The sequence below is a fragment of the Drosophila bipectinata genome, chromosome XR (assembly GCF_030179905.1).
Source record: "Drosophila bipectinata strain 14024-0381.07 chromosome XR, DbipHiC1v2, whole genome shotgun sequence".
NCBI lineage: Eukaryota > Metazoa > Arthropoda > Insecta > Diptera > Drosophilidae > Drosophila > Drosophila bipectinata.
Window position 1 is genome coordinate 25,960,484 of NC_091735.1, and position 12,540 is coordinate 25,973,023.

The window sequence follows — 12,540 nt, forward strand, 5'->3', positions numbered from 1 at the left end:
ATAATAAGTTTTAAAACAACACGCTGATTAACACTACTGTCAATTTCAAAATTGAAAGATATACTTTCCTTTTTAATTTTAAGGAAGAATAACGTATAAACTACATTTTCCAACCCAAACTTATATTTCGCACACCAAGAGTAGTTGGGGAAAGGCTTTCAACGAGGACATCGTAGCGAACTACAGAAACGTTGCTCTGAAACTGTAAATATCTCAAATCAAACACCAGAAACTATGATTGCTTGATGGCTTCTGGGTTTCGCAAGCTAAAGTGCGAGGCCATTTCTTAATTTGAATAACTTGAATGCAATATTTCATTACACGGATGGAGATGTTTCATTTTCATGGAGGAACCCTGGCTAGCGTTAGCCCTATGAATATCAAAGCAGAGCTTGGAATGGGGTGGTGGGAAACAGTGGGGTGTGCGTGGTGGTAATAGACACAAAACCACGAATCGAGGTTGTTGCTCTTCGTGGCTCTGCCGGGCTCCGTTGCGAGCCTTTTGTTGTTGCAGGTTGCAGGTTGCCGGCGCTGGTTGCAAGCTGGTGTTGTTGCAACTGCAGTTGACTGATGCCTGGAAGTGGGAAAACTAAACTACAAAAGCAACAGCAAAGCATTTTGCTAAATACACACTGGAAATGGCAGCCACCAACATCAGCAGCACCATCGGCAGCATTACCATCAACCAGCTCCACTGCTCCATCACCACCACCACCACCAGCACCCCCCTTTTCCCCCACTCTGGCTCGCTCTTTTCTAACTACCTTCTTTTCTCTCGCTCTCGCTCTCTCCCACTCACTCTCTCCCTCTCCCTCTCGCAGATGCTGCATGTTGCACATTGGAAAATTAAGCCCTGAAAAGTGAGAGGAGAGGTGGCCAAGTGGGGGACCAATGAAGCTCTGCTCCCGGTCTTCTTCCACTTTCCAAGGGCTTCTTTTTTGGCCAAAAAGCCCAAAGAAACAAAAACTAAGCTACACACACACATTTCACGGAATAGATACTGGAGGCAACCAAGGTACGTATGGGAGGGACATCTTCCATCTACATCCATTGAAGGTGTTTCCTTGGTAGAATTTAATATTGTACAGCTCGGTATAGTATTCAGATCGGTGTAGCTTACCCTATGAATCGCAATTTTCGAATAGTTTCGAATAAACCAAGAGACTCACCTGAAAGGGAAAGAAATGTAAGCGTTAATATTGGATATGGTATGTACTGTGTTATGTAAGGTAAGACCTAAGACTTAATATTGAAGTAATGCTAAAGTATATATGGATATGGAGCATTCGTTGAGCCGGTATAGAGAACCCTGGAGATAAAATGCATCTGAGAGGTTAATACTTTTAAAAAAAAATTTCCTCTTAAGTTAAATAATGAGTAACTTGGATACGGGAGCCAGTGAGATGAGAGTAAAAAGAAAAGAGGGGTGTGGAAGGGGAAGAGGAAGGGAAAGGGGGACAGATGACGCCGACAGATGGTCAAGAGGAATGTATCTGTATCTGCATTGGCGGCTGCCTTCGGCCAGCTCGTGTGTGTGAGTCTACAACATGAAACAAATCAAAACTTGGCTAAAACGGCAGGCAGGCGGAGGCTGCCGTTTCTGCGGTTGCTGCAACACCAACTTTAGCAACTGCAACAACAACAACAACAAAAGCAGCAGCTACCCAACTAAACTGAAGGCTGAGAGGCACATACATAACTAATAGATACATAAAGCCGTATCTTTTGGGTGAATGAACTGTAATGAGAATGTGAGCCTAGGCAGCAGCGAGCAACAAGAACAACAACAAGAAGCCAGCGATGTTGTCGTCATCGCAGCAACAACAACGAGAACCTCATCTTCAGCCTCTGGAGGAGATGTTGAAAATCGCAACGCAAAATGCTTACTCTACACCAGTGGTCAGATTCGTAGAATCCAACGCGCTAATCGAATTAATGTTATTATTATTTTAATTACAAATAAATATTGAAACGATATCTGATTCCTACGAATCTGATGTTGATCAGAAAGTGTTTAGGCAGGTGAACTCGTAGTCCAATCCAATAGTTTCTACTGTTCTGGCGGCCACTGTGCGCAGTTTCTGCGCTGCTGCCGCTTTTATTCCCTTAGTTGATGCTGCTGCTGTTGTTGTTGTTGTTGCTTTCCCTGATGTGTGGCAACCAAAAACCAAAACTGACCGACGCAACACGAACGACATAACGGGCACTGGGCAATAGGTACTCGTACTCTTACTCGTACTCGGACACTGGACAAGCAACAACAACCGTCGACAGGTAAACTAAACAAACGAATTTGTGCTGGAACCGAAGCTGGAAGATGCCGTTGGAGTCGGGGGCCCAATAGAGGGGGAGGGAGAAGGGGGCTCTCAAAATGGCCAAGCTTGGTTTCGAGTTCCAAAACATATTCAAGGACAAAAAACACGTAAATTAAGCAGAATAACTCACGTAGATGCATTATTTTAATTCAATTCGTAAATATTTCAAATGATAACAAATGATATTATAACCTTGAGGGTACAGCACCACTATAAAAATATATATTGTAGGCGTGGCACTACCCTACAGTCAATTACAGTGGCCATAGGAAAGACACATCCAGGATCCAACATGGGGGAAGAAAGGTCCAAAAGAGAGTGACTGATAGGCGAAGGATTACAAGTGTTGTGGCAGCCACTCGCAAAAAATAATAGGGGAAAATATTGCGTAAATGCACGCAACACTAGAAATCGGCGAATGCGGCGGCAGCAGCGGAGAAAGTCAGAAGCGGAAGCAAGAATAAATGTTGGAAAATGGAGGAGAAGGGAAGAGGGCTGCCTAGCTGCACTGAAAGTGCAGAGTTGCACAACAAAATTGAATTTTTAATTTGCTTGCCAGACACAGCAACTGATACACACTCACAAAGCAAGAAAAAAATCGAAAAAAGCTTAAAAAAAACAGGCGTGAAAGATGAAAAAAAGTTTGCAACATCCAAAAGAATAAAAAAAACACCAGAAGAGCGATAGAAGCAATTTTAAATTCCATTCGATAATCATATAGTTCTGACTATTCATCCATGTACGGAGAACATCATCTGTTCATCAAAACTTATCATAAATTAAAACTGAACTGGTTTTCTTTCAGTGTTACAAGCTTAAGACTTGAACAAAAAGGGCCACACTATACAGCCACATGGATTATAATTTAAAATTAAACTAATTAACATAAAACTTAATAAAAAAAAAGTCCAAAAATGTATATTTTATCACTTTTATAATTACTTTTATAATGTGGGTAGTACCACAAATATGAATGAAAATGTGGCGTTGAAGATGAACCAAAGGACCCCTAGGGAGTGTAATCAAGGGTGTAGAAAATCAGTGAAAGCTCGCCGCGAAAAAGTGAAAGAAGGAAATGCGATTGAGACAAAACTAACAAGGAACTTCTCCGGCATATAAATATATAATATATGTATGTATATGCAAAAGTGGCGGCGGATACACACACAGAGGCTTATGCCTATGCTATGTACCCAATATCCGATACCAGATACATATGTATCTCGCTATCTGCATCCCAATCCCATCTCCATCTCCATCTCTGGAGTTGAATCTGTATTTGTATCTGTATCTGTATCTGTGTTTGTATTTGCGTATGTGTCTGTAGATGTATTTGTGGCTGTAGATGTTCAGCAGTAGTTGTAGTTGTAGTTGGAGCTGCTATATCTGCGGGAACAGCGGGTTGGAATAACTATGTGCAAAGTGCCGGGGAAATGGCTGGATGGGCAATGTTTCGATGGTGGACCACATTCTCCACCCCCACCCCCACCCACCCACTCACCTATGACACCACCCACAAAACTACACGAGCTCCCACGCCCACTTCTAAGCAATCTTCCACCTACCAACTGGTGCCGAACGGCTCTGATTCAGATGATTCCACTGGAGGCAGCCGCCCAAAATGCGTCGAACTGCGTTGCCATGCAGTCAGCCATCCAGCTAGCGAGCCACCGCACCACTGGACGACCCAGCCAAACACCCACCCAACGCCACACCGGGCCACAACCACCCACAGACCCCACCTACCCACACACATGCGATACAGGACCCAACGCACACGCGACAGCCCGTGAGATAGAGATGGGCTCGTGAGTGCAAAAACATCGCAACGAATCCCAAGTCTGGCGGACATTCGCTCTCAAATCTATTGTTATCATCATACGCATATTAATATTCTCCATTTAGTTAAAACCTAGTATTTAGTTTTTACTCCAAAGGACAGTTGAATGGCAAAACACTTCCCCATTATTCCCTCATGAAATTATTGCAGGAAAGTGTTTTTGAAAACCGTGAAACTAATAAAAAGCATGGCGCCCTAAATACCCTGGAAACCCTAAACCGCACTGAAACCCCTAAACCTGCTAACCCCCGAGACCCTCGTAACCCCACTAATGCCACTGTGAAGCCACTGTATGGTGGCCCTAATCCGCTAATTTTCAATTGCCAAATCCTTGCAAATCTGCGTGTTGTGTACACACACATTTAAACAAAATGGAATACTAGTGTGTGTGCAGTTTAGGTCTATGTGTGTGACTGGCAAAATGTTGTGCAAACATGGAAAAGACCATCGGGGGATATCTGAGAACGGTGCAAAATTAATTACAAAGTCAGGAAAAAAATTCCTTTTTCATATCGCACATAATTTGGGAAGCATATATAGTAGTGAGTATAGTAGTGATAGTACACTCTCCTTGGCTTGCATCTCGTGGACCCGTAGCTTTGCGGGTAAACAAATGCAATTATATAAATATGTATTATGCGCTGGCCAGAACACTTCTGATTGTACAAAAGTTGCACATACACCCACCCGCCCAGAGGGAGAATTATTGTGCCTGCATGTGTGTGCGTTGAGCTGCATATACTTAACGCATATTATATTAGTTCTGGTCATATGCTAGTGTCCAGATTTATGTACATGCACATGCCGTGCAACATACCTATGTGGCTCAAACGAATGCAGGCTGGCAGGCGGCTTCTAATCTGGTGGAAAGTGCACTTTCATGCCCCCGAAGCGCTGCCTAATTTGCATTAAAAAGTCGAATATGTTTTGCGGGATTACTTGGGAATTGGACATGCTAACTATGGTACCTCGAGTTATCTTAGGAGATTATTAAAACAGCACACAGTACGCGTAAAAAATGGTATTCTCAGTGATATACTGAGTGAGTAAACTGCATTGCTTATGGGGTGCCAGGCCAGTCGGGCGTATACTTAATTTTTAATTGCCATAATTGCGCATACGCCGTGTGGGACAAAGAAACATCGTTTCGTGTATTTAATACTGGCCACCATCACACTCCTCTAGGAGGTTTATGTGCTTCAATTATATTTTCGATTTAAAAAGGTAAATTAAAGTAAAGAGCAGACCTTTTTAAGAACAAAAATTCAATTTGAAGGTTTTTAAATCTTCAATAAACAAATTGACCCATTAGACAGGACTGGCAGCGTCATCTGTCGGCGGAAAAGTGCACCTCGCTGCGTTGTGAGCTCGGTACAAAATATATTACAAAATATAAGCAACGTAAAAGGATGATAGAGTAAGAGGTAGAGAGGAAAAAATGGAAAACAGAAGGATAACAAAGATTTGGCTGGAAAAGTGGCAGGGAAAACAGCCTGGAAAAAGGACAAAGACAGGGCTTTTTGTCGTGTGGAAGGGGATATGGGGCAGGGAGCATGGAACATGGAGGTGGTGAGGTTGTGAGCTTGTTGGTTATGCGTGGGCAGCCCCGTCCCCTTTTTCAGCTAACGCCAACTCAAAGTATATAAAAGTGAAACATGCTGAAAATGCTTACATAAGCACAAAAAGAGGCGACTCTCAAGGGGCGTAGAAAAATGTTGGGGAAGGAGGGGGCTTTCGGTTCTGAGTAGGTGGAAGGACGAAGCTTTTGCCCCGCCCACTGTCGCCCCGTCCCACGAGTGAGGATGTGTGTGTGTGCGAGACTTGCATACATTGGCAACAACAAAAAGCAACAGCAACTGTAAATATTGAAAATTTCATATCCGCTATGATGTTAACCTCACACAACCACCGTCAGATGGCGGCACCTACGAATATGACACCCCAGTACCCAGTACCAAGTACCTCCTACCACCAGCTTCCTCCCCCCCTCCACCGTTTGCCCATTTGTGTCAACCAGAGAAGGAGAGATCAAATAAAATAAACCCGAGGAAAAGCATCAGCACAGCCAAAAAAATACGTATGTATGTACATAAATATATATACGTTATATATGTATGAATACATAATACATAGCATATTGTACTCTTGGGGGCGCCACTGAGCGGCAGTTGTCGTCGCCTTTTCTGCACCCCCATCGCTATCGCCATCGCCATCGCCCCCGCCACCCTCTCATTCCCTTCCAGTAAAGCCTAAGTCCTTCTCGAAAAAGAAAAACTGGCTTTAAAAAAGTCCAAGCTTATACACCCTTTTAACTTCAAATGTACACTTTAGTTTCAGGAAAACTCAGGTTTGCGACTCATTCGGTAATCCTAAGATGCTGTAATCTTATTTCAATATTATTAAGTTGACCCACATTCCCTAATCAAAGATAATTATCGCAGTACAAGAATAACATTTCAGATAGTTTCCTGTTCTTTGCACTCTTTGGTGTTTCTATTCTTCGCTCCCCTTTTCCCCGCAGCTTTTGCACTGCTCCCTCTGTAGAGGGACTGTTAAGTAACAGACGTTTGAAGAAACATCGTTAACTGCTCATTGACAGAAAAGAAAAAACATTTTGCATTTTAGGTCAGGTCGCAAATCTATGCAGCAAAACGACGCCTCATGACTCGTTTCTTGCTTTTTTTCATTTTTGCTTATGATTCTACTGCTCTTTCTCCACCTCCTCCTCCTATTTCTCCTCCTTCTCTCTCTCGCTTTCAGTGTTTTCTTCTGGCGTCGTGAGCTGGCGGCGTATAATTTTCATGGCAAGTTCAATGAACTTGCGAATTTTTTTCCTTCGCTTATTTTCTACTACTAGTTTTTGTGTTGTGTTTGAATTTTTTTTTTCTATTTTCTTGGAGTATTCAAGCAATAAGTGGCAAAATAAGCAGAGGAATCAGAAGAAGTGGAAGCTAGACAAAAGAGAAATTAGGTTTTCTTACTAGTTTTCTTTTATGCTTGAGCTTGCCAATTTGTGCATAAGGTTCAATTGGCAAAGATTTTGGCTTCCAACGAAGACCGTTGAAGAAACCTAATCTCTGATTTAATTCTTAGGGACATGTTTAGTTCTACCAGATGGGTACCTAAACTTACGAATGCCAAATTGGACACCAATGGAAATTCTGCAATTTATAAACGATTTTGTTACACCGTTTATGATGAAAGTCCTCTAAGTTCAGTTATTTTTGGACTTCCTACTTAGGTCCCAATCCACCTCGTCTCCACACTTTCTCTTAATGCTACGCCTTCTCTTCACTATTTTTTTTTTTCAGATTTTCCAAACACTTTTTTCACCATTTTTTGCAGCTCTTGTTGGAATTTTGTAGACTAACCTTAAAGCGGCTCATTTTCCGCTGCTTTACCACGGGCATCGCGCTCTCACTTGCTCCTTCGCTCTCTCTCTTTCTTGCTTTTGTGCTTTTCCTCTATTTTCGCTGAAGTTTTTTTCGAGCCAGTTAGGGCCTTTTGTTTAATTTAAGTTTAATTTATTGTTTCACTTCATGTTTCAATGTTATCATATAACTGTTTTTGAAGGGTTTATTTTCAGAGCACTTCACAAAAAAAATGCACACAAAAAACTAAAAATAATTGCAAGAGTTGATGCTGTTCTTAAAGTTCCCCGCACTCCTACTTGCTCGGCTGCGCCACTGGGAGTGGGTACCGATTCCGATAACGATAACGCCAACGACAACAATTGCGATAACAACGACAAGGACAGCGACGCAGCAAACCGCGAATATGCAACGCGAACTGAAACTGAAACTCCATTGAAGCGTGGCAAGCGATTGAGAAAACCCGGCGGCGGCTCGGAAAACCGATTTTTTGCTCCACTCTTTGCTTGCCTATTTCGCCTTCGCCTATCTTCTCCACGGATATATTTGCAGAGTTTTCTCCTTTGTGGGCCGCCTTTGGCCTTGGGTTTTCAACGTTTGCAACGCGACTGCGGCAATAGGTTTGCTGCCGCTGCGTCGGCTGCTGCTAGTGCCGGGCTACTGCCAATACCTCTGCCTCTGCCTCGGTCGACGTCACAGCCGCGGTCGGCTACCTTCTTTTACTTCCTTCTTTTTTTCGGGTGCAGAAAGTTTTTGTTGCTGTTGGGGGAAAATCAGAGGCGACACAGGACTACCACGAAGTCCAACAACGAACTGTTTACAAATTCCGGCTAACGCAAAGTCGCCAAAACGTTGCTTCGTCTGCTGTCGCTGCCGGCGTCGACGCTGGCTTTGACGCTTGGTTTCGTGGATGCCGCTTTTTTAGCTGTGTTGTTTTTGTTTTAGATTTTTTTTTTTTTTTAACCCCTTAAGCAGCGTTTTGGCAATAAATATGTAGGTCCTGAAGCAGTGACAATAGGGAAAATGGCTTTCTAATTTGGCAAGTGGGAGGATAGTTCCGTATGTGGGGCAATTAATCTATAGCGCCCACTAACAAAGTCAGCAAACAGAAATTTAAATTTTACAGAAAAGAGAAAAAGTATGGAATAGGGAATATGAAGGAAAACAAGTAGTGGCAGTGCAATAAGTGGGGAACAATGGGGAGACAGCGCCCGACCTACGACCACATTAACAGAGCGAACCTTTGAGAGAGCCAGCAGACAAGAGAGAGCCGGTGAAACGTCACTGTTAATAACATATCTAAGCACTAGCCGGCTGAGCTTGTCGTTTTTGTTCTCTTTTCCGTTGCACCTTCTTTCGCGGCGGCGGCGGCGTCACCGCCGACTTCGCTGACAGGAGGCCAAACAGGCCAATCGAGTACACCGAAAAAAACAGATTGCGAGTAAAGTTATTGGAATTCTCATAAACTTACCCTGACTCCGATAAAACGAGCCTCCAGTAACTCCTGTTTTCGTGGATTTAGCGACGTTTGGAACTGATCCATAGCGGCAAACGATTATAATTGGCTGCGATATTGTTTTTTTTTTGTCAGTTTTGTGGATTCACAGGAAGCAGTTTTTGTAAACGGGATTGTTTCCGATTGCAAGCTTTGAAAGGTGTTACTTTTTTTTTTTTTAGCATTTACATGAGCAACTTAACAGCGACTGCGTTCTTCGGCAATGAATGCGAAAAAATTTTACAGATGGCAAATTCATCTGGAAAACATAAAACAGCGCTATTGATAATCATTTTAAGTACCTTCTGTATACATACTACTCCTAAGAATTTTTGGGTCCACTGTGTGGGACTAGCAGACTCTTATCTAAAAGCGTTTCCTTATCATCATAATTCGGTTGCTTTTTATAGCAAACAAAATATGAGTAGAAATCCTCAGGAAAATATTATAATGCTTTGAACGTTGTTCAAGAATCTATAGCATGTACGCACTCTCCACAACAGTATGTCGCAATCATGGACTGACTAAGGGTTAATCTATCGGACTCAATTTAATCTTTTCGACTGTTTTTTAATTGTTTACATTCCCGTTCTCTTTCTTCTAGCGATATTTTGCATCCAGCCTGCCTGCGCTTTCAGATCGACATCACGAGTCCAATTGGAGTGGCTGCGAGCCAGAGAGGCAGAAATAGCGAAGATGGTCGAAATAGGAAGAGCGTCCAAAGCGAGGGCCGTGTAAAAAAATATATGAAACACAATGCAACTTTAACTAAAGATGCAAACTACAATATACTCCGAACTCGGCATTTACGCCCCTAGCAGCCGCTAACTGAAACAAACACAGATAATCACACACATCGTACGTACATTATTTGCTATTTTGGTTTTGCCTTTTGCACCGGTATTTTTATTGCTTAGCACTGGTTGTGGCTTTGCTTAGCTTTTCTTTGCTGGTTTTACCTTCGCTACTGTATTTGTATTTTTCGAGTGCTTTCTTTTATTTATGTATTTTTGCTTTTATTTTTCTGCACACATGTCAGTTTTAGCATTTTCGGCGTGTGCCTAAGAGAGAGGCATTCGCCGGTTGGGGATTCCTTCTTCCGTTCTTCTTTTTTGCATTACAAATTAAAATTGAGTTTCGCGTACAGCGTGTGCTACAATAGTAGCAATAACAATACAAAAAAAAAAAACGCGAACACTAACACACAAAGACTTTTCACTCGCCGACTTCGCTTCGTTTTGCTTGATTTTTTGCGAGGTTAAGTTTAGTTTAGTTTAGTTTTCCAATCTCGGGTTCTTGCAGCTGCTCCACGAGCATCATATAGTTAAATGCCTAAGGCCATGCCAAAGGCAATATTTCGGTTATTAGCGTTTACTTTTCGCTTTTGCAATTATTTTGTCACAGCAAAAAAAAAAATTAACTTCTTTATCCACAGAGTGAGACCAAACAGCGGTCGCGAGGTATTTCCGCAGGTGGCGTTACAAAAATACCGCACATTTTGGGACTTAACAGCACTGATGAAAAAATACCACATATATATACTATAATAAAAGCGCCAAGTTTAAATTAAAGTTTAACCTTTTCAAATAAAATTTTATATGTTAGAAATAAGTAATTTTCTAGCAATTATTTATTTAAATATCCTATCAGTCACTCTTTTATTTAATATGTATGCAGACTATACTCAATTTATTCGTATTTATTTCATATCAAATTGTTTAACTTAAGGACGGCTTAAAAATTTTACAATATAACTTTAAAAAAAGGCACTTGTATACCTTCTATATCCCTTAATTAAACCCAAATTAAAGAAATAAATCAAAAATTGTAACGAAAAGAGAGGCGCCCTAATCCATTTTTACTAGTGTGGCAACGTTGTGAGGACTATCGATTACATTAGCGTGCCGATTGTTCACACCTAAGAATGCCGCTATAATTTAAATTTAAGCTTATAGGGAAACAATTATAAATAATTTCTTGCGCTAAAAATATTTTATATATAATAAAAATTAAACATGACTTCAATAAGGTTATGTAAGGTTATTGGCGAAGATATTTGGGTTTTAACTTCCTTTAACTTTAAGGTTGATGCAGAATGGTGGCAAATCGATCTAGAAATCGTTTAAGGTACTCCGCTTGAGAATCGGATATGAATTGGGGAAGATATAGCCATCCCTGTGGACCCTACAGGAGAAAACCCCATTTTCAAGGGACCCCATCAGGAAAAATGGACAAAAAATCTAAAAAATATTTTGTCTCAGGATTTTGATGCAGAATGGTGGCAAATCGATCTAGAAATCGTTTAAGGTACTCCGCTTGAGAATCGGATAAGAATTGGGTAAGATTCAAGAATTCAAGGGACCCCATCAGGAAAAATGGAAAAAAAATCTAAAAAATATTTTATTTCAGGATTTTGATGCAGAATGTTGGCAAATCGATCTAGAAATCGTTTAAGGTACTCCGCTTGAGAATCGGATAAGAATTGGGTAAGATATAGCCATCCCTGTGGACCGTATAGGGGAAAACCCCATTTTCAAGGGACCCCATTAGAAAAAAAAAAGACAAAAAATATAAAAAATATTTTGTCTCAGGATTTTGATGCAGAATGTTGGCAAATTGATCTAGAAATCGTTTAAGGTACTCCGCTTGAGAATCGGATAAGAATTGGGTAAGATATAGCCATCCCTGTGGACCGTATAGGGGAAACCCCCATTTTCAAGGGACCCCATCAGGAAAAATGGAAAAAAAATCTAAAAAATATTTTGTTTCAGGATTTTGATGCAGAATGTTGGCAAATCGATCTAGAAATCGTTTAAGGTACTCCGCTTGAGAATCGGATAAGAATTGGGTAAGATATAGCCATCCCTGTGGACCGTATAGGGGAAAACCCCATTTTCAAGGGACCCCATTAGAAAAAAAAAAGACAAAAAATATAAAAAATATTTTGTCTCAGGATTTTGATGCAGAATGTTGGCAAATCGATCTAGAAATCGTTTAAGGTACTCCGCTTGAGAATCGGATAAGAATTGGGTAAGATATAGCCATCCCTGTGGACCGTATAGGGGAAAACCCCATTTTCAAGGGACCCCATTAGAAAAAAAAAAGACAAAAAGTATAAAAAATATTTTGTCTCAGGATTTTGATGCAGAATGTTGGCAAATCGATCTAGAAATCGTTTAAGGTACTCCGCTTGAGAATCGGATAAGAATTGGGTAAGATATAGCCATCCCTGTGGACCGTATAGGGGAAACCCCCATTTTCAAGGGACCCCATCAGGAAAAATGGAAAAAAAATCTAAAAAATATTTTGTTTCAGGATTTTGATGCAGAATGTTGGCAAATCGATCTAGAAATCGTTTAAGGTACTCCGCTTGAGAATCGGATAAGAATTGGGTAAGATATAGCCATCCCTGTGGACCGTATAGGGGAAAACCCCATTTTCAAGGGACCCCATTAGAAAAAAAAAAGACAAAAAATATAAAAAATATTTTGTCTCAGGATTTTGATGCAGAATGTTGGC

General features: G+C 41.2%; 1 protein-coding gene and 1 long non-coding RNA gene across 2 annotated transcripts in view; one reads left to right on the top strand and one right to left on the bottom strand.

Moving 5' to 3' along the window:
• Tlk (Tousled-like kinase) overlaps positions 1-10,457 on the bottom strand; it is a 58,556-nt gene extending 48,099 nt beyond the window's left edge. The window contains exons 1-2 of the mRNA XM_017254076.3: positions 9,888-10,457; positions 8,998-9,280 (exon numbers count right to left, since the gene is read on the bottom strand). Of these exons, the coding sequence (XP_017109565.2) occupies positions 8,998-9,069 (72 nt within the window). The 5' untranslated portion in view covers positions 9,070-9,280; positions 9,888-10,457. The remainder of the gene's footprint in view (positions 1-8,997; positions 9,281-9,887) is intronic.
• LOC108133959 (uncharacterized) lies at positions 8,862-10,775 on the top strand. Its single transcript, XR_001773786.3, has 3 exons — positions 8,862-8,967; positions 9,626-9,879; positions 10,457-10,775. It is a non-coding gene; the product is annotated as an uncharacterized lncRNA (long non-coding RNA).
• Positions 10,776-12,540: the final 1,765 nt, after the last annotated feature.